Below are 19,151 nucleotides of genomic sequence, written 5' to 3'. Positions count from 1 at the left end.
TGGATCCAAAGGGCCAACATTAAATCGACTAGCTACTTGCTAAAAGTTACTTGTCTGTACCGGAAAGGACTTAAAAGTAGCTGTCGAAACAAGCATAAAAAATTATATAAATACATTAAGGACATCATAAGAAGTAACAAAGCAGACTGATCTGACAGCATATATGTGTGGCTTGTGCCATCTAGGAAAACGAAGATAAAACTATTCATTAAAGCATTTGCCATGCCACAAGCGCATAAAATATAATAGGCAACGTCTGACTCAGATGAATACAAGTATAAAACTAAATAATTAACGATAAGAAGTTCTTCGTTATTTCATGAAGCATATCTGCTATTCTGTTAACAAATTTGAAGATGAAACTTTCCATGAACAGTGAGATAAAAACAAACATTGGCACTAGCAATATTCCAGAATATCTTAAGAGCAGATTGTTGTTTATATTTTAGAGAAAATAATACAATCATACAAGCGGTAGCAATAATATCAAATTGTTAACAGGTAACAAACATAGTGGAACCTTTCATACCCCACCACCTGAGGACACTGACAATAGTACAAAGCACTTTAAAAAAATGACAGGATAATTTATACTTATCGACTTCCATAAGCACTGATACAGTACAATACAACAGTCTGATTGATTTTTGGGATCCCTTGAACTTTTTTTCTCCACACCACAACGTAAGGTGGCTTCGAGAGTATCATACCATTTATAGCCTTGTCTTTTCATATAAAACTGAACTAACACAAGGTTCAAGAAGTTAGTTAGGTTAAATATAGTATACTAAATTGTCTGCCTCATATTAACGCCAAGTGGTGAGTGGTGACATCTCTGGAAAAAATCAATACCAAAATGATTCCCTATTTACACATGTCAGGACAAAGCCCAACATGCAGGTTCTCTGTATCATATCAGGAGCCGTCCCAATATATCAGGTTCTCTGTACCACATCTTTACTGCTTCATACAAGGGCATACTGAGGAGTGCATCTCTCACTTCATTACATAGGTTGCTATGATACCAACTGCAACAACCTGAAACTTCCAATTCTCAATAACATATATCTGGAGTTATGTTTTTGCCTTGACTCAAGACCTAGTTCTATGCACATTGATTTGCATCACAGATCACACAACACTTGTGTCCTGAACCCCCTTCGGCCACTTTGTTACGCCCATGGACACATATTCCAGAATAAACCCCACATATTGTGAACGATTCCAATGAATTATTCGTATATAATCTACATTAACAGAAACAACTTATCAATAAGCCAACTAGGATCAAGGAAAATGGGAAAAATTCAGAAAAATCAAAATACCGAACTAAGTGGCCACTTGTTGAAGCTTACTTACATCATAACTTGTCATGTGAAACATTAGTAGATCCGATGGCTGTTCTGCAGCCAATTTCACAACAAGCTAACCAATTTTCAAAACATTGCTAGCTCAGAAGCATACGTAAACATCAACCTCAACAATAATTAGTTCTAGAGGAGCTCAGTCTTAATGCCTCAGAAATACTTGGGCAGATTCCAACATGTATGGAATACTTTCAAGTACTCATGCCAGTTTAGGATAATGAAGACAAATCATTTCAGAACTACTATAAAGAAATGTTTGCTCTAAAATACCCACATTAAAAATTAATAGACATCAAGTGCAAAGCCATTAATAAAGTCAAAACCTCGTAATTACCGTTCATTACAGTTCAATTTATGACTACAACAGAGGTTCACAGCTGCATGCAGCATGTTATTATTTTTAAATGTACTGTGCCATGGGTTCGATACTGCCATACCCTGAAGCAACTAATCAGGCATACACACTATATTGAGGTGCTGTTGCCAGTACCCAAAAAGTTGGCTATTAAGGAAAGCTGATTTTTTTTTGTACAGCAATAATGAAAATTTCTTTCCATAAAGGCTGCTTATTCTATTGCAAAGGTAGAAGAGGCAAAGAATCATCAGCATTGAAACTAAGCCCTTTTTTCAGCAGATCAGGTGAGCAAAATCCACACATCGTAACTCAAGTTGTATCTGACTTCAGGTAAGATGTTCAACATGCCATAAAAAAAAGACTAACTTTCAGCAATACAAGAATGTCAATACACATTTATGGACATTACAAATACCAAGACAAATTTGGGAGAGCAATGCAGCATGGATAGACTCCCTACTTGGTACTTTCTAGGCGATCCTCACCTACAAGCAGAACTCAAGTTCATAACACAAATAAACAATGCAGGGTTGTGGCATGTTTCCCCATTCCGATAACAATGAACCATGTTGAAATTCCACTAATCAGATCCATTTGCATCAAGAAAAACATTGGGGGAGATGATGAAACGTATAGGAACATGAGATCGACAACCCAGCATTAGCATTTCATCTTTTCCTATTTACAGCCTACGACAAAGCATCCTGGCATTTCTATGAAAACACTACACAAAATCAAAAGCATCAGAGTTAGCATTCCATCTAACCTTCTCCAACACACTATGCAACGGCACCCGAGACCAGCTACGCTAAAGACCAAACCTTCTCATTTTTACACTCTGGACATCTCCTACTCCTAGGACCGACTGACGCATCCTAAGTCCCCTAGCAAGGTGATGCCGCCGAACTAGCTAGCTAGCCTAGCACGCCCACAGCAGGGAATGGCAGGCAAAAGTACGTTTCACCTCCGTGGAGGCGGCGTCGGCGGGGCGAGCCTCTGGATGGCGCAGAAGAGCTTGCGGCGCGCCCCGACGGCGCCGATGCCCATGTCCCGGAGGTCGTCCATGGTGAGGCAGGGCAGCACGGCGGCATCGACCTCGTGCGCCTCGAACGCTGGCGCGTAGCGGCCCATCCCCATCCGCCACAGCCAGCCCGCCACATCGGCCACCTCCTCCTCGGCCTCCCCGTACTCCTCCGTCTCCGTCTCGGGCTCCGGCTCCGACCCCGTCCCCTCCGCACTCCCGTTTGGCTTCCCCGCCGCGGCCGCCTGCAGAGGAGCCCTGGGCTTGCGGGGGCACGCGGCGGCGAGGGCGAGGTCGTCGCCGCTGTCGGCGGAGGGTTTTGGGAGGGTTTGGGGCGGGTCCGCGGAGGGGTGCTGGTGCCTGAGGTGCAGGGGTACGCGGGACCTGGTGGCGGGCGCGCCGGCGACGCGGCGCGGGTGCGGGAGGTGGGACGGGGGCGGGACGGAGCCCGCGAGGCGGACGTTGGGGAGGCGGCGGCGCTTGCCAGCGTCCGAGGACGGCGGCGGCGAGGGGCGGTGGTGGTGGGGCCCACCGGCGCGGTCCTCGTCCATGGGAATGTTGGGGGTCAAACACTCAAACGTGGTGGGGATCCAGGATAGGGACAGGCGGCCTCCTCCCCCGTGCACCTCGTCGGCTCTTGGAACCGTCTAGCAGAAGCTCTAGCGCCGTCATCTACAGTGATCTCGTTGCGCCTAAGCAAATTGCGCTAATATGGATTGTCATTTTTCACATTTCTTTAGCATTTCTCAAAACATACGGAGTGCCTTCTTTAACGCTAGTCTTAATGCGAAGTATCATCGCACATTAACTAAAACTGTGAATTAGATAATCAAATCGGAGGATTGTGATAACACTCCTCTCATATTTTACAACACTTTTTATTCTCTCTCTTTATAATAATTGCGTCATGAATATTTTTATTAAAATTGGTCTTAACAATTAATACATAAATAGTAGGCACCAAACGACAATAGAACTAGGAGGGAAGGTTACCTTAGAATTTGGGGGGGGGGCGCTCATACTCATATGAATTTTTAAAATAATAATTAGATCTAATTTTTTAATTATATGCATCCCACAACTCAATATACCCACAACCTTCCTTAATTTTCGATAGTTTTTCTCTCGAAAGAAAAAGAACTAGCACATTAATAATACAGCCGACTGCTAGCTGTAATGATTTTTACATCTTATTTCTCAGTCCACTCATATAGTAGTTAGCTTCTCACTCTTAATATATGTCACGCTTATCCCTCTCACTAAGTTTTTTTTTTGTTCTTTTGTCGAAACTGACTTATAGTTTACACCATGTTTCTCCTCTCTCTTTCTACTCTCTTGCTTAACTTAGCATTCAATATGCTTATAGGCTCTCATAATATTTGCTCTAGCATCAACGCGAAGGCATGAGCTTAAAAAAAACGTGAAGGCATGAACAGCACCACGATGCTACAGCTTTCAGTTTGTCGACAGATCTCTGGACAGAACTCGAAAGGAAAGAATCAAATAGTGGTTTTGTAACATCTACGGCAGAACTTTCTAGAAAACTACCAGTACTTGCCAGTTGCCAGTTGCCACTGTTCTGCTCCGCTTCCAGCTCATGCCGCCCGGCGCCTGAACCTTGCATTCGGCTTTGGGCCATCTGTCGCTTTGGGCTTTGGGCCTCAGCAATCGGCTTTGCCACTTTGCGTATCAGGGGATGTTTAGTTGGTGAAAAAGTTTGAATTTGACTATCGTAGCATATTTCGTTGTTATTTGATAATTAATATCTAATCATAGATTAATTAGTATCATTAAATTCATCTCGAAGGAATCAGTTAGACTATGTAATTAGTTATTTTTTTCAATTGCATTCAATGCTTCATGCATGTGTCCAAAAATTCGATGTATGGATACTGCGCAAACTTTTTTGGGAACTAAACGCAGCCTTAGTATATCTACTTCTAATTCCAACTGTATAAAAAGGTGACGGCATATAGAAAATATTGCTCATATTTATCAAGAAACATAAACACAGATACGGCAAATTTGAAGTTTTAACACCCTTGACGTTCGATAGCACCATGCTTAATTTTTTTTTTGAAGGAAAGCTGGAGGGGCACGCCCCTACTGAGATTTATTGATTGAAGAAAAAGTTTAATTACAAGGGAAGAGGAGGAAGGAAAAAACAAGAAGAGAAAGCAAAAGAGAGCAATAAATAGTGAGCTAAAGAGAGAGAGAAAAAACTGGAAATTACAATGATTGTAACCAAGTGTTTATAGGTGTTGTCATCTCTTGTTTCATTCTGTGAAGAAGTAAAGATATTTTAGCCATGAAAGCTCTTTTGCAACCATCTACAGATGGATCCAATTTCTTGAAAATCCAATTGTTCCTGGTGACCCAAATACTCCAGGACATGAGGATGATTATTTCCATGAAGAAAGAGACCTGTAACGTATCCTTTATCTGCCTGAAGATACTCAATAAAGACCTGGTAGTTATGGCTACCACACCTATGGAGGCCCAACAGGCTTTAGCAAAGTTGCAACGAAGGAATAGGTGAGCAACAGATTCACGTCTTTGCAGGATGCAATGATCGTGTAAGATTCTAGCACCATATTTCTTCTTCTAAGGAGGTCTCTAGTACTCAGTCTGTCTCTTAGGAGTAGCCAAAAGAAGACCTTGTGCTTCATCTGACACTTGGATTTCCAGATCGCATGAAAAAGAGGATGGACGATGCGCTGGCCAATGATTTCTTTGTAAGCTCGAGAAGCAATGAAGTTCGTGTTGCCCCAAGTATAGGTCCGCCTGTATTGAGAGAAGCAGATGGAAATTCTGTATCAGATTAGGGAAAGAGAGGACCTTTTTGAATGAGATCCCTTTGTCTTTGGCAAAGGAATGAAGCTCTGGAAATTTTAACTGAAGGGGTTGACCATTCTAGGTATCTGTCCAAAACAAGACAGTTGTCCATCTGTTACCTTAATACTTGCCATTGTCTTGTAAATATCTAGAAGTTTAACTATATCCCTCCACCAAAAGGAGCCTTTTTTTTCCTCTGTTCAGGCAGGAAATCATCATTGTAGTAGGAGTGCCAAATTAGATTGACCCAGGATATGTCTCGTTGGGTGAAGAATTTATCCAAAAATTTTAGTAGAAGAGCAGTATTGTGTGCTGTCGATCAGTAACTCCCATACCTCCTTCCTTTTTCAGCAGACAAACCATTTCCCATGCACCTTTAGGAGTTTTTTAAAAAAAATTTAAGTCTGCACCTCTCCAGAGACAATGCTTTCTATATTTGTCTAGTTACTTTATAACCCCTTTATGCATTTTCATAGAAGAAATATAGAACACCATAGAGGAGAAAAAGACTGAGTTAACCATTTCCAATTTTCCTCATTGTGATAAAAAAGCAGATGTGCAGGTTAGTCTTCTTTCAACTCTCTGAATTAGTGGTAGGAAGTCCTCCACATTTGGTTTCGTAGTTCCAAGGGGCAGTCCAAGATTGGTGAAGGGTAATGATCCTTTCTGACAATCAAGCAAGGTTGATAACTGATCAAGTTTTGCCTCCGAAGGAGTGTGTCATCAGCATACTGGATGATTGGGAAATCTGAGCTTGCATTTGTGGGAATTGGGAGGTTCAATCGACCTTCAGTTTTTGCATCATTGATCACAGATTGGAGCAGGTCTGCTGCTAACACAAAAAGCAATGGGGAAAGGGGGTCACCCTGTCTAAGCCCTCTTCTGCAGTGAAAAGGTTTTCCAGGAACTCAATTCAAGAGTATTGAGGAGGTCCTAGAGCTTAGAATGTCTTGGATCAATCCAATCCATTTATCCCCACAGCCCTTATGCCTTAGGATTTGAAGAATTGTTTGATGTTCTATCATGTCAAATGATGAGTTCCTTATTAGAAGCTTTACAAATGTGCATATATTCAAAGGCCCAGGCAAGACAGTCTTGTATGGTCCTAATCTTGATGAATCCATACTGATTTTGGTGGATTAGCCTCATACTTACTTTCTGAAGTCTTTCTGCAAGAATCTTTGTGATTAGTTTGATGGAGGAATTTAGAAGGGAGATGGGCCTGAAATCCCCTAATACAATTGGAGAATCATTTTTGGGGATCAGTGTTACGTATGAACCATTGATGCTTCCAATACAAATTTCTCTCTCAAAGAATCCAGAACATAGATCATAAAAATTTTGTGATATTATCGGCCAGCATATCTTTAAGAATTCTCCATTGAACCCATCCGGTCCAGGAGACTTGTTAGTGGGTAGATCTGCATTAATTCTGTCAATGTCTTCCTTTACGAATGGGTTTTCTAGCAATTCCAGATCCATGGAGGAAGAGAGCAGTGAACCCAGACTCAAATACATGTGGGGTGAAGTGTGAGGTGCCCATTCTTTCCTTGAAAGATTCCCAAAGGAGATTAGCTTTATCTTCATGTTCCTGTAATTCTTGGCCATTTGAGTTTCTGAGCAAAGTTATGGTGTTCTGCTTATTCCTGATTGTTGCATTTGCATGAAAAATTCAGTACATTCATCACCAAATTTAACCCATTTTATTGTTCCCCTTTGTTGCCAATAGATTTTCTGTTCGTGCAACAAAGTTTCTAGATGCTCCTGCAGAATTGATCTGAAGTTCCATTCTTGAAGGGTAAGATCCCTTGATTCGTCTAGGATATCCAGTAAAACGATAATGTCTTTGGTATTCTGAATTGTAGCTGGTAGGTTAGGTAACTGAGTTTTCCACATTTTCAAAGTTTTCCTTAGATTTTTAAATTTTGTAGAGATTAATCTTGCCCTGTCATTAATGGGGTAGAGAGTTGTCCATCCTTGCTGTAAAATATTAAAGAAACCATTATGTTCAAACCAATAATTTTCAAACCTAAAAATCCGAGGTCTGGGAATCGTTGTCGATGCTGTGATGAGACAGGGAGTATGATCAGAAGTGTCCCTTGATAGTGCTTGGGCTAGAGTGTTTGGAAAGAAGGTAGTCTAGGCATTTGAAGTAAAGAACTAGTCCAATCTTTCAAGTAGTGGATTAGGCTGTTTGTTCGTCCAAGTGTGTTTGCAGCCCTTAAGAGGTATTTCAGCGATTCTTAGTTTACTTATGGACTCATTGAACTTAAGCATCTCTTGTAGGTTACCTCCTGGTTTGTTACGGTTCTTTGGAGATCATAACACATTGAAATCCCCAACTATTAGCAACTTAACCTCATCTGGCATATTAATTACTTTGAACCACCTTATAAATTCTAGTTTACTCTTTGGTGTGCATGGAGCATACACATTTGTAAGAACCCAGGCTTCTCCTGAAAGAGAACAGTGAAATTCTACGGATTGTGCATAGTTATTATGAAAAATCAGATGATCCAAAAATTTGGAACTGTTCCATAGAATGATGCTTCCTCCTGATGCTCCAACTAATGCTATGAAATGAAAAGAGTCTATGTTGGCAGGGCAAAAATTCTTAATATATTGGGAATTGAAGAATTCCCTCTTGGTTTCTTGGAGACAGATGATGTCACATTTGGCTTCTCTAATTTTACTTTTGATTGCATCTCATTTTCCATTTGAATTAGTCCCTCTAATGTTCTAGGAAAGAATAACCCAATTTCTGTTATTGCTGGAGGAATTCATTTATGAACCAAGTAGGAAGAGAAGAAAGGATTAAATGCACAGCAATTAATCACCCCAGCTAAATGAAGACCCAAAAAATAAAAGGCCATTATAAAGGCTTTCATCCAGAACTTAAACAGCAAATAGTTCAACAAAAGAGCAAGCATAACATGCAGGAGGTTCATCAAGATAATATCATAAAAACCTAGAAAGAGAGTGTTCAACCCTAGACTCATCCTAATCTAGACAAAAGGGAGGCAAAAGAAGCACTCCTTAATTCTTGTTCTTCTTTTTTGCTTCATTGTCCTCATCCAAAGCTTTCTTCTTCCTGTTCTTCTCTGCATCAGTCTTTTGGCCAACATCCTTCTTGGGGGTCTTCATATCACCAATGGCTTTCTTAGAGGAGCTTTTAGCAGAGAGAGCAATATCAGATAACTTGTCAGAAGGTATCTTGCACACTTTTTCTTCAATGTCCTTGATAAAATTGTTGGGGATTGTAGGTGGAGTGGCCTCGCAAGCAAGACAGTTCTTGTCAGCACAACTCATATGCTTGAAACAAACATTCCTGTCTCTAATTCTCCGGCTCCTTCTTACTAAAGTTTCTACCTCAGGTGTGTTTGTAGCAAGTGAAGAAATCTTTCTTGGGGAGGATGGAGGCAAACTTTGTAGATTGGCTTTGTTGGACTCCAGAGTCCGATCATTGCAATCTGTTTGTTCCACAAGCTGAGGATAGGTGAAGGTGATCTTCTCTGGACAGTTGTGAGGGATGGCAAAGAGCATCATTGTAGAGGCATTAGCACACTTTATTACAATTGCTCAGCTGTTGGAAGCAAGAAAAGCTTTTGCCCAGTCGAAATGGGCTGGACTGAGTAACATCACAATGAAAAAAGGGCCCCAATCACTAGGTATATGGACCACATGTTCTGGGCAGCCAACAGAAGAGAAATATTTTGTCCAAAGCCTGTAGAGATCAGGATTGGGCTTTCTAGCATCGGCCAATGCACCCATGAAATTGTTGGGATCTTTGCACCCGAAGGTTGCTAGGATACCGAACAGACAAAAGAAATGAACAAACGAAGTACTCAAAGACCTTTGGACAACTCGGAGCGAGCTCTTCCAATGATCAAAAAGTTGTTACAGTGTGGGAAATTGGGGGTATTTATACCCCCAACCCTCGCGATGTATTTACATTTTTGCCCATACATTTTCACCTTACGTCAGCACTTTTGGAGCCCCTAACTAGTCTTTTCTCGCTTTCGGGTCGAAGAGCCATTTACGCCACACAAGCTTCTCCGAATCGTGATCGACACACTTCCGCCGCTTCTTCGAAGGTTCCTCAGAGCCCCCGGGCGTGGTCCCCTCCTTCGGCCACGAACCATTGGCTTCGGGTTGAAGGTCCTCGGCGCCTTCAGCCCTCCCTTGCATACGGAGAGGGGACCTTCGAGCGAGTAACCTTCATGAGAATGCGCTTTTCGAGGGAAAACTCTGACCTGCAGATCAAAGAGGAAGTGCCAAAGGCTGTTCGAAGGTTATGGACATGGGTTAGTAGTAATTGCCATTGCGCCAATGTCCTTCGGATATGGTGTCTCCGGAGGTAGCAATCCCCAACAGAAATCTTGCCGGCCTGGGTCCATTTGTGGAATTGATTCTTCAGTGAAACCCCAGTTGGTGAGAGCCATATTCACATTCAAATTCAAATTGAAAGTTGCAGTTGCCGTATTTTCTGGAATCTGCTAAACTAGGACATCAAGTGGTTGTATCTTAACTTGGAGGGGTGGGCCATTTGTCCCCTGCTGGAGATGCACAGTAGGGGCCAGTGTTACTTCCTGTGAGACCAGCTGCTGGGCAGTTCGTACCACATTCTCAGGTTCTTCTTGTATTTCAGCAGGTAAGGCCAGGACCACTTCTTGAGAAAATGCCAGTTGCCAGTCGTCAAGATTTGCTTCCTAATGAGGTAATATCTCTTGTTGGGCAGGTACTTCTGGGCCATTCACAAAAGGGTTCAATAATCCCTCTTGAATGACAAGCAAGTCTTCAACACCAACATTTGAAAGATTCTAGGCCAAGGGTTCCTAAGTTTTAGCATTAGCCTCAGGAATAATTTCATCATGAGCTTCAGTTCCAAAACTCTGAATTCTACCATTAATACTACTGGCTGACTGGAGTGGAGGTGACAAATTTAGCTATAAATCCAATTGCTCTTGCATATCTGGTGCTTGGTCAGCAGGTGCATCAATTTCCATATCCAGGGCCAGATTTTCCTCTTGTTACTCCTACTGCTGCACATTTGGCACTAAGTTTAAATCAGGTACACCTTGGTTTAGCTGCAGGTGTTCTGGTGGATTAGCATTTTGCCCAATTTGGTCATCTTGCGGTCCCGGAAAAACAAAGTTGTCCTCAGCCTCTAGGAGGAATATCCCCATCTTGAAGCTGACCACCTAGCATATCTTTCTTGTATAATCTCACATTGCATAGTCCAAGAGGTACTCTCCAAGTCATCTCCCTCTGACCAAATCAAGTAGTGTGGGACATCCACTAAGTTTTTTTTTCGATGAAACGACATCCACTAAGTTTATGACTCTAGCTTTTACAATCACCCGAGCGAGTATATTATCTCTTTGCCAAAAGATCATGCCAAAGGACCTAATTATATCCCCAATTTCTTCTACGAAAAGGTTGTTCGGGGGTATCCAATCAGCATAAGCCAGCATTCCCTGTTGAACACGACTCTCCTAGCATTCGAGCCTCTAGTATGGCAGACAAAATCAAAGGAAAAACCATTGTGGTTGTGGGGATTGAGATGTATCAGAGAGTCCCTATCTGAGGCACGATTCAGTCGAACATAGGCTTGTCCTCTAGCAAATGGAGATTTCTGAATGTCCTTTACTACCAACCCATATTCATCTACAAGGAGGTCCAGAATGATAGCACGGAGCTGAGCAAATGGAAAGAAACCCAGAGGCAAATTGGAGACCGTGACGATTGCAAGGTCTTCATTGGCTGGTCTTACACGTGCTGAGACAACCCTGTTGTACTTCTCCCTCCCATTGACTAACACCCTGGAGAATCCCGGCAGCATCATCGGTGTTGGATCAATGTTGAGAAAGGCCATGTCTTCAGGAGTGAAGTCCTGGGAGCTCCTGGTGAACTCTGGTAATGGCGGTGAGATGGGGTTTTCTGTAGCAGTGTAGAGTGGAGAAGCCGAGGGAGGTGAGGGGTCGCCCTTTCTACTTGCTAAGCCAGCTGTGCTTAGCTCCGCGAAAGAGGAGGGGTCGCCCTTTCCTACACCATGCTTAATGGATAGATCAATCTTTGATCATAAAATTCATTGTAATATTTTAATAGCTACAAAACCATAGTCATAAGAAAGTGCTTTTGAATACGATCCCATTTGCATCAATTTTGTGGCATGTATAATTTGACCAATTGTTGGTCAATTGTGAACAAAGACAGTCAAAATGCATCTTAGAAATCTAATAGAATACTAACTAATGGATTAGGTGACTGCGCTTGACTGGAATTTTCTTTTGTGTTTTCTTAGAAAGTTCCCTAAAGGGCTAAATGCAATTAATGTACCACCAAAGAGTATAGTTTTACATGCAGCTCGGTTTCTAATCCATATCTACAACCAAACTCGAATTACCAACTCAAATTACTTAATTCTTCGAAGCAAAAACAAAAATGCGCATCCTTGGAAAGTCAGCAAGTATAACAGGCCTGCCTCGCTATGAAACATTCATAACACGTTATGACGTTAACTGAAACTAGCCTGGTCAAGGTTCATTCCTCGACTTCGACATACATCAGGTATACAACTAGGATAATCGCAAGAAAACAACACCACGAGCGGAAAAAAGGAGCAAAAAAGGCGGAGGGAGAAATATATGGTTCTCCAGCGGTTGCAGAATCACTCACTCGATAGTCCTATCGGATACAAGCGACTGGATTGGATCTAATCCAATGTCCAATTGAATTTAAGTATTTAGTCTCGTTGGATTTGGACATCCACTGCTTAAAAATCCATTAGTGTTGGACCCTATTGGATAAAAGCAAGAGGATAATCCAACATAATTGGATTTCCTCGATCGGAGCATCAGCGTGCTGCAGTGCACTACTATCCCTACGCCTAGGCGCACTACTGGTGTCGTTGCTTGCATGCCGCAGCCGAGGAATGCCTCACCTCGCGTGACACCACGCTGGCGGGCTAGCTGCGTTTGACGGCTGGTGACCTCCTCAGTTCTTCTCCGCATCTTGCCTCACCGTGCACGCTGCTGTAACACTCAGCTATTAATTCACTGCAATTAAGATAATTAAGGTCATTAGTTTCGAACCTAAATAATAAACCATAAGTTAGCAATCTTTTTATCAGTCTGGCCCGACCGGTCTGACCGGTAGGGACGACCGGTCTGACCGGTGGACGTTGGGCCAACTATTTTTTTTCTTGGGCCCATATCATTTAAACCACTCTTCTCTCTCTCTCCCAACAACTCACTCATCCTCCCCAGCTCTCTCACTCACCTTCCCCGAGCTCACCCCTCTCCCCAAGCCCTAGAGTCCCAAATCCTCACCCCAACTTGATTCCAAGGCCGGGAAAAAGATCAAATCGGCGTGGGATGTGTTCCTCTCCATGATTCCCTCCCTAGGGTGTCTGGGATTCAAGTTCTTGTGCACAAAGGAGCTCACTCAAGGTATAAACGCTTGTGTTGGCCGATCTCCTTTTCTAGATAGTTTTAGGTGATTTCCTCTGGTCAAAAACCTCTAAAGGTATACCTGAACTAGTTCCTAGAAGGGTTTAAGGATTTGTGGGCGATTTTCGCCGCGCCAAGGATTCCAGCTTTTGGTCTGGGTTGGACCGGTCTGACCGGTCGGAGGGACCGGTCTGACCGGAAGGGGTCCGGACAGTCCGGCCAAGTGTTCGGATACTCCGGGTTTGTGGTAGTCTGGACATTCTGGGTTTAGGTCCAGATTCTCCGGACTTGGGAGTCTAGATACTCTGAGAATAAGTCCGGATTTTTGGTCTCGAGTCGCACACAGGCCAGACCGGTCTGACCGGTTTGGTATACCGGTCTGACCGGTGCTAGCAGGGCTGAGATGGTTCAATTATGGTTAGTTGGCACAATTGGATAGAAATTAATTTAGTTGTTGATTACTTGTAATTTTTTCAAGTCATGCATGCATTCTCTCATATCATATGCATATGCATATGTGTAGCAGCCGCAGCAGAGGAGGTGATATACGAGGTGGTTGCGGAGCCCCCGGAGCCATTAGAGCAGGCCCAGCAGGAGGAGAGGCGTGAGAACCAGGCCCAGGGCCTAGTGGATCCCGGTGTTGAGTAGCAGACGCAAGGCAAGCCCCGGTGCACATCCTATTATTTGAAATTATGACACCTATATATGTATTTATTACTTGTGCATTACATTTCAGGAGTTGATTGGAACCCTAGTTGCATGATCCCTAGGTTTCCCTGAGTTATACTAGCATGTATAGGACGATAGAAATGCTATGCATAATAGTTCTCGATAGAAGTCGAGTGACTTCTTGCAATCGCGAGATATAGGATATTTAGAAGTCGAGTAATTTCTGGTTACTCCTAAGATATAGGTTATATACTTATCTACAGTACCTGAGTTGTTGAAATTGACATGGAAATATGAGACTGGGCAGGACAGGGTTCCTTGGTGTCTTAGCCCCGTCCGAGTCGATTTAGGACCGTACCGTTGTTGGCCCTGCTGATTATGTTTGAATTGTACTAACCGCATACCGGGAGTAGGAGGTAGTCGAAACCGATAAGCCGAGTACTGCCTTGTTTCGAAAATACAGAACTTCTATCCACCCCTTAGGGTAAGTCGAGTGGCCGCGGAGAATTGGGATGCATGAGTTTACTTTTGGTGGTCTCTCGTAGGGCTCGGCTGACTATATGCAGGTGGGGCGGTTCTGTAGTTCGAGGCGGGGAGGGGAAAGGTTGGTGCGTGGGGTCCGACGGGGTTTTTGCGTGCTGTGTTGGTTAGGTCCACCTTGCAAGGTTAAATCGGATCGATTCGCCGTCAGTCGCTCTCGGATATGAGCACCTTGATCACTGTGTCGCATCGTAGTGTTATGACAAGAGGATGAGTATATTTATATACATATGATGATGAACACCTTGAATTATTGTTGATTGCACCACTATGTTTGCTATAGCTGATTCATGCAAATATTAGAATAGAGTTAATTTGTATATAATTTGAGGCTAAAGTAATGAAAGTAAGGAATTACTTTAGTTGCTTTTCTGCAAAATAACCACCAGCCAAATGCCTTGCATGTCTAGGTATGTGGGTTAAGTTATACCCACTGGTCGGGTAAGTCTTGCTGAGTATTAGTTGCTCAGGGTTTGTTGCTACCCAAATTATTTAAGGAGCCCAGGACGTTGACTTCTGCCCCTGCTGTGCCAAGTTCATCTGCCGTAGTGCAGAGGGGTGGAAGGTGGATGCGCGAGACCCCCTAGACTAGGGCGTTGGCGGGCTACACGCTTGCGGGCTAAGCGTGCAGCCTCTCTGTTTTGTTGCGACCGGTCTGACCGGTGTGGCTAATCGGTCTGACCGGTGGTGTTAGGCTGTGAGTGGGCAGCAGTGTTGTGTAGTCGTTGTTTGGGTGTAAATTCTAGTTGATAGTTGTAACACTTGTAATTTATGTTTGTATTTGAACCAGGTTTGTAAAACTATTGTAGTTGAACTCTTTTATAAAAGTGTTGGTTATTTCTATTATTGTCGCGTTGTTGTATTTTCAAGTATTCGTCGTGCTCGTATCATCTGCACCCGCCTTCGCGTGGGACTTCCGGTGTTGTTTCGATCGGGCTGTGGGTTGAGAAAGGATCGCCAAATTAAGCCATTAAGCTAATGCGCCCGATGTGTTCAAATGACGGCCATTACGCTTAATTTAGAGTTTTAATTTGGCGGTTCTGTCACAGCTGGTATCAGAGCCAAAACGCATCGGGAGTGGTACGAGCACCACTAATTTTCAGATATTACAAATTAAAAATGAATTCCCGAGAATGAAAGTAATTTAATAGTGTGGGTGGGATTACTTGTAATAGCCCTATATAGTTTTTGATAGAGTTGTGAGTAAGTGTTCAGTGTTGGTGAGAGATTAACGTAAGGCGCTCATGCATCATGTTATTGTATATTTTTCTTTTGCATTTGAAAACTTCTATTGCAAATTATGTATCACGGCATGCATCGTGGCATCCATTATTTTTGTTTGCATGTATGAAATTAGTTTAAGGGTTGTCACCCAAGTTTAGAAGTGAAGTTTAGTTTCTGGGTGGCGACCGGTCTGACCGGTCCTTGACACCGGTCTGACCGGTTGCTCTATGTTGGGCCGGTTATAGAACCGTGCAGAGCCATGCAGACCGGTCTGACCGGTCATTGCACCGGTCTGACTGGTTAAGCGTAGACAGAGGCCTCTAAGTCGTGTTCAAATAATTTGTTCTCTGCGATTTCTTCCATGATTCGGATATTAGTTGCTGTCAGGATTATTTTTATATAATCACAAAAATGTGACTAATCCAATCATGGTTAAATGCAGAATGGCAGGGCCCCCCGAACCCTCTCGATTTGGCTTAGGCCATTGCGGCCATGCTCACCGGACGCGATGAGCAGACAGCACTCCTTTGGGAGATTGTGGAGCAGGGCAGAGCGCAGCGGCATGAACATCACCACCAGCCCGCTGTCCCCGGATATGAGCAGTTTCTGAGCACTCAACCGCCACTGTTCCACAAAGCAGATGAGCCACTGGAAGCGGATAGATGGCTCCAGACCATTGAGTCCAAGTTCACTCTGCACCCGTACAATGATGGGGACAAGGCAGGATTTGCAGTCTAGCAGCTTAGGGGTCCCGCACGTACCTGGTGGGACAATCACGTGGCCATGTTCCCTGAAGGTACCCGGTTCACCTGGGCACAATTTAAAGAAGCATTCAAGGTGCATCACATCCCTGCAGGGGTGATCAGAAGGAAACTCACGGAGTTTTTAGCCCTGAAGCTGGGTAATAACAGTGTGATGCAGTATGCCCAGGCCTTCAACACACTGTCTCAGTCCGCCGGTTATCACGTGGATACTGATGAAAAGAAACAGGCGTGTTTCCGGCAGGGGCTTAGCAGCAAGCTCCAAGATCGCCTGGCCATGATCAAGTTTGACACTTTCAGTGAGCTAGTCAATGGGGCTATCATTCAGGAGGATGCCCATCTAGCTCACAAGGCGGAGAAGAAGAGAAAGTCACCGGCAGGGGGGTCTTCTAGCAGTGCTCCTCAGAGGTTCCGCCTGGTGTAGTCGGGCCCACAGCGAGCCCCTTTCTAGCACCAGCCACATCAGCAGTGGGGCTATCGGCCACCTCACTATACACAGCCATCGGGGATAGTCAGGCCCCCTGTTCCTGTTATCGCCATAAATTAACAGGGTTAATTAATGGGCCGCAAGTGAGTTGGGCTTAATGCAGAAATTAAAGGAGGCTTACGAATCGGCTCCTGCGTGGGCGTTCGGGCCATCTGGGCCATGTACCTTTAGGTTTAAGTTCAGTTTGAGTTAGAGATAGAGTCCAATATGGACACGTTAGTTTAGATTGTTTTTCAAGTCTCCGGACTATAAATATGTACCCTATGACATTCGTAAAAAAAAGAACGACATCACGTCTCGCAACAACAATTCTCGGCGCACCGCCACCCCCTAATCCTAGGGTTTCATCCAAGTAAGCGCCATGCTGCCCTGATCACTTCTTGTGATCAGGGCAGCATTGTTCTTGCTTTTACCTTGGTATTACTCGTACTGAAGCGTTTTTGATGGCGAGTAGTGCTAGTTATCCTGGTATTCGTAGCATGACCATTAGTAGATCTATCATGCTCTTGTTGTTTATCATCTATGAATATCATGTTATCTCTGCGTGATCACGTATTAATCTTATACTAATTATCATTGCATAGAGTTAGTCGCATAGAGATAACACCCTACTTCTTTTCTATCTAGTAGATCTAATCTGTTATGGTTTGTTCTAATACGTAAGAATCGGCTTAATATTTGCTAGGTTAGGCCTTGCAAATGGGTTGGATGATCCGGCGACGTATTAGATGCTTTGCTTTGATCTTAATAGGGATTGATCCGGGAATCGGCTTTCGCTTATTCTTATTCCTCTTTTCTGGTTAAAGTTTAGTTATCTATTACGCTCGTTAGGCCTAATTCTGTGTAGGATGTTCCGATCTAGCAGTGAAGCTTTTACCGTCGTGGATTAGATTAACTAGATCTAATTGAAGCAATTTTTGCAGTTATTTGCTTTATCTATTAACATCCAGATATACAGATCTGATCTGACACCGGGACTTAATCGGCTCTTTAAAGCCGATGCAAGAGTTGTCCCGGGGAGCCGACCACGGCTCGGACTAATGTTTACACGTGTTTGTGCATGCAGGCAAACCATCGAGAGCACGTTTGCACCTTCCTGATCAGGTATAGGTCAGGTGGCACGCCCTGCATCTCCGGAAGCGTCGGCGTGTGCCAGGATCTGGGCCGTTGACCGAGGGACCGGTGGCAGCCAGCGCCCCGGCTGCCTCCCGGCTCTTCGTGTTGCCTGTCGCTACTCGCCGGTGAGTTTTGACCGACAACACATTCTGGCATGCCCGGTGGGACCTTCATCAGCAACAACGTCCACCGCCGAGATGACTGGACCTCAGAACCAAGCGCCGGTTCCGCCGGTCACCAACCCTGTCACGTATGAAGAGCTGACCCCCGAACGCCAGCAGAAGTATGATGAGGTCAAAGCTCAGTTCGAAGCCGATCTCATCGGCTCTTTCGAGAGGACCCGCAACCACGGCATCGGGTGGAAGGGGTTCTCACTCGAAGGCGCTCTTGACAACGTCGACCTGTCCGTACCGTCAGAGGAGCGCACCAGAGCCCTGCGCTAGGAGATGAATTACATGGTGGCTCACTCGCTTCATCGGCACTCATAAAGCTTGGTGAACGAGCTCGAGCGTGTGGCACATCGCGTCGTCCAGGAGGTGATCAAGAACCAGTACTCCCCATCGGGACCAATCCTAGGGGGTCACAGGGGAGAGGCCCCACTTCAGTCTAGGCCTCCATTGCCATACTCGCTCACAACTCCAGGTCCGCAGAGTTCGCCGATCTACGTCGTCTACAAGATCGGCGGTGATCCCGGGGAGGGCCAGTTCCTAAGCGAGCCGCCTAAGGAGATCCCACACGGCTACACGTGTGTGTACATACCTAACAACATCAACCCAACACGCATGGGATAGTTGGTGAGTACAGGAGCTTCAGGGACAGATGCGGAGAAACAAGCATGGCTAGCGAAGTACGCTACCGGGCCGAGTTCTGAGCCCTCGGCCCCAGGAGTTCTTAGTGTGGAGCAGATCAGCGCAATACTAAGGGACTAGTTCGGCATTCTGCCCCAGAGAAAGGCGATTGGCTATTCCAAGCCGTACCCAAGCGACTATGACTTGATCCCGTTGCCACCCAAGTATCGGCTCCCGGAGTTCACCAAGTTCAGCGGGTCAGAAGGGGATAGCTCCATCGAGCATGTGAGCCGATACCTAACGCAGCTCGGGATGATTTCAATATCGGATCCTCTGAGGGTCCAGTTCTTCTGCCGGTCTCTCACGGGCTCAGCTTTTGGATGGTACACGTCATTGGCCCCAGATTCGATCCGCACTTGGAGGCAGCTGGAAGATCAGTTCCACACCCAGTATCACTAAGAGGCTGCTGAAGCCGGGATTGCCGACCTTGCCCAAGTCAAGCAGAAGCGAGGAGAAAGTGTGTCGGAATACGTGCAG

The 19,151-nt window shown here is 44.5% G+C and overlaps 1 protein-coding gene across 1 annotated transcript; it reads right to left on the bottom strand.

Annotated features, from left to right (window-relative positions):
• Positions 1 to 1,886: 1,886 nt before the first annotated feature.
• Positions 1,887 to 3,362, bottom strand: LOC120666170 (ankyrin repeat and SAM domain-containing protein 6-like). Its single transcript, XM_039945961.1, has one exon. The coding sequence runs from the start codon at positions 3,292 to 3,294 to the stop codon at positions 2,683 to 2,685; it is 612 nt and encodes a 203-aa protein (XP_039801895.1). The 5' UTR covers positions 3,295 to 3,362; the 3' UTR covers positions 1,887 to 2,682.
• Positions 3,363 to 19,151: the final 15,789 nt, after the last annotated feature.

This window comes from Panicum virgatum, chromosome 3N (genome assembly GCF_016808335.1).
Source record: "Panicum virgatum strain AP13 chromosome 3N, P.virgatum_v5, whole genome shotgun sequence".
NCBI lineage: Eukaryota > Viridiplantae > Streptophyta > Magnoliopsida > Poales > Poaceae > Panicum > Panicum virgatum.
This window is presented reverse-complemented; position numbering and strand designations above follow the sequence as displayed.

What these genes read in the sequence shown, in the direction of transcription:
- LOC120666170 (XM_039945961.1), bottom strand. Translation starts at nt 3,294, where the DNA reads ATGGACGAGGACCGCGCCGGTGGGCCCCACCACCACCGCCCCTCGCCG.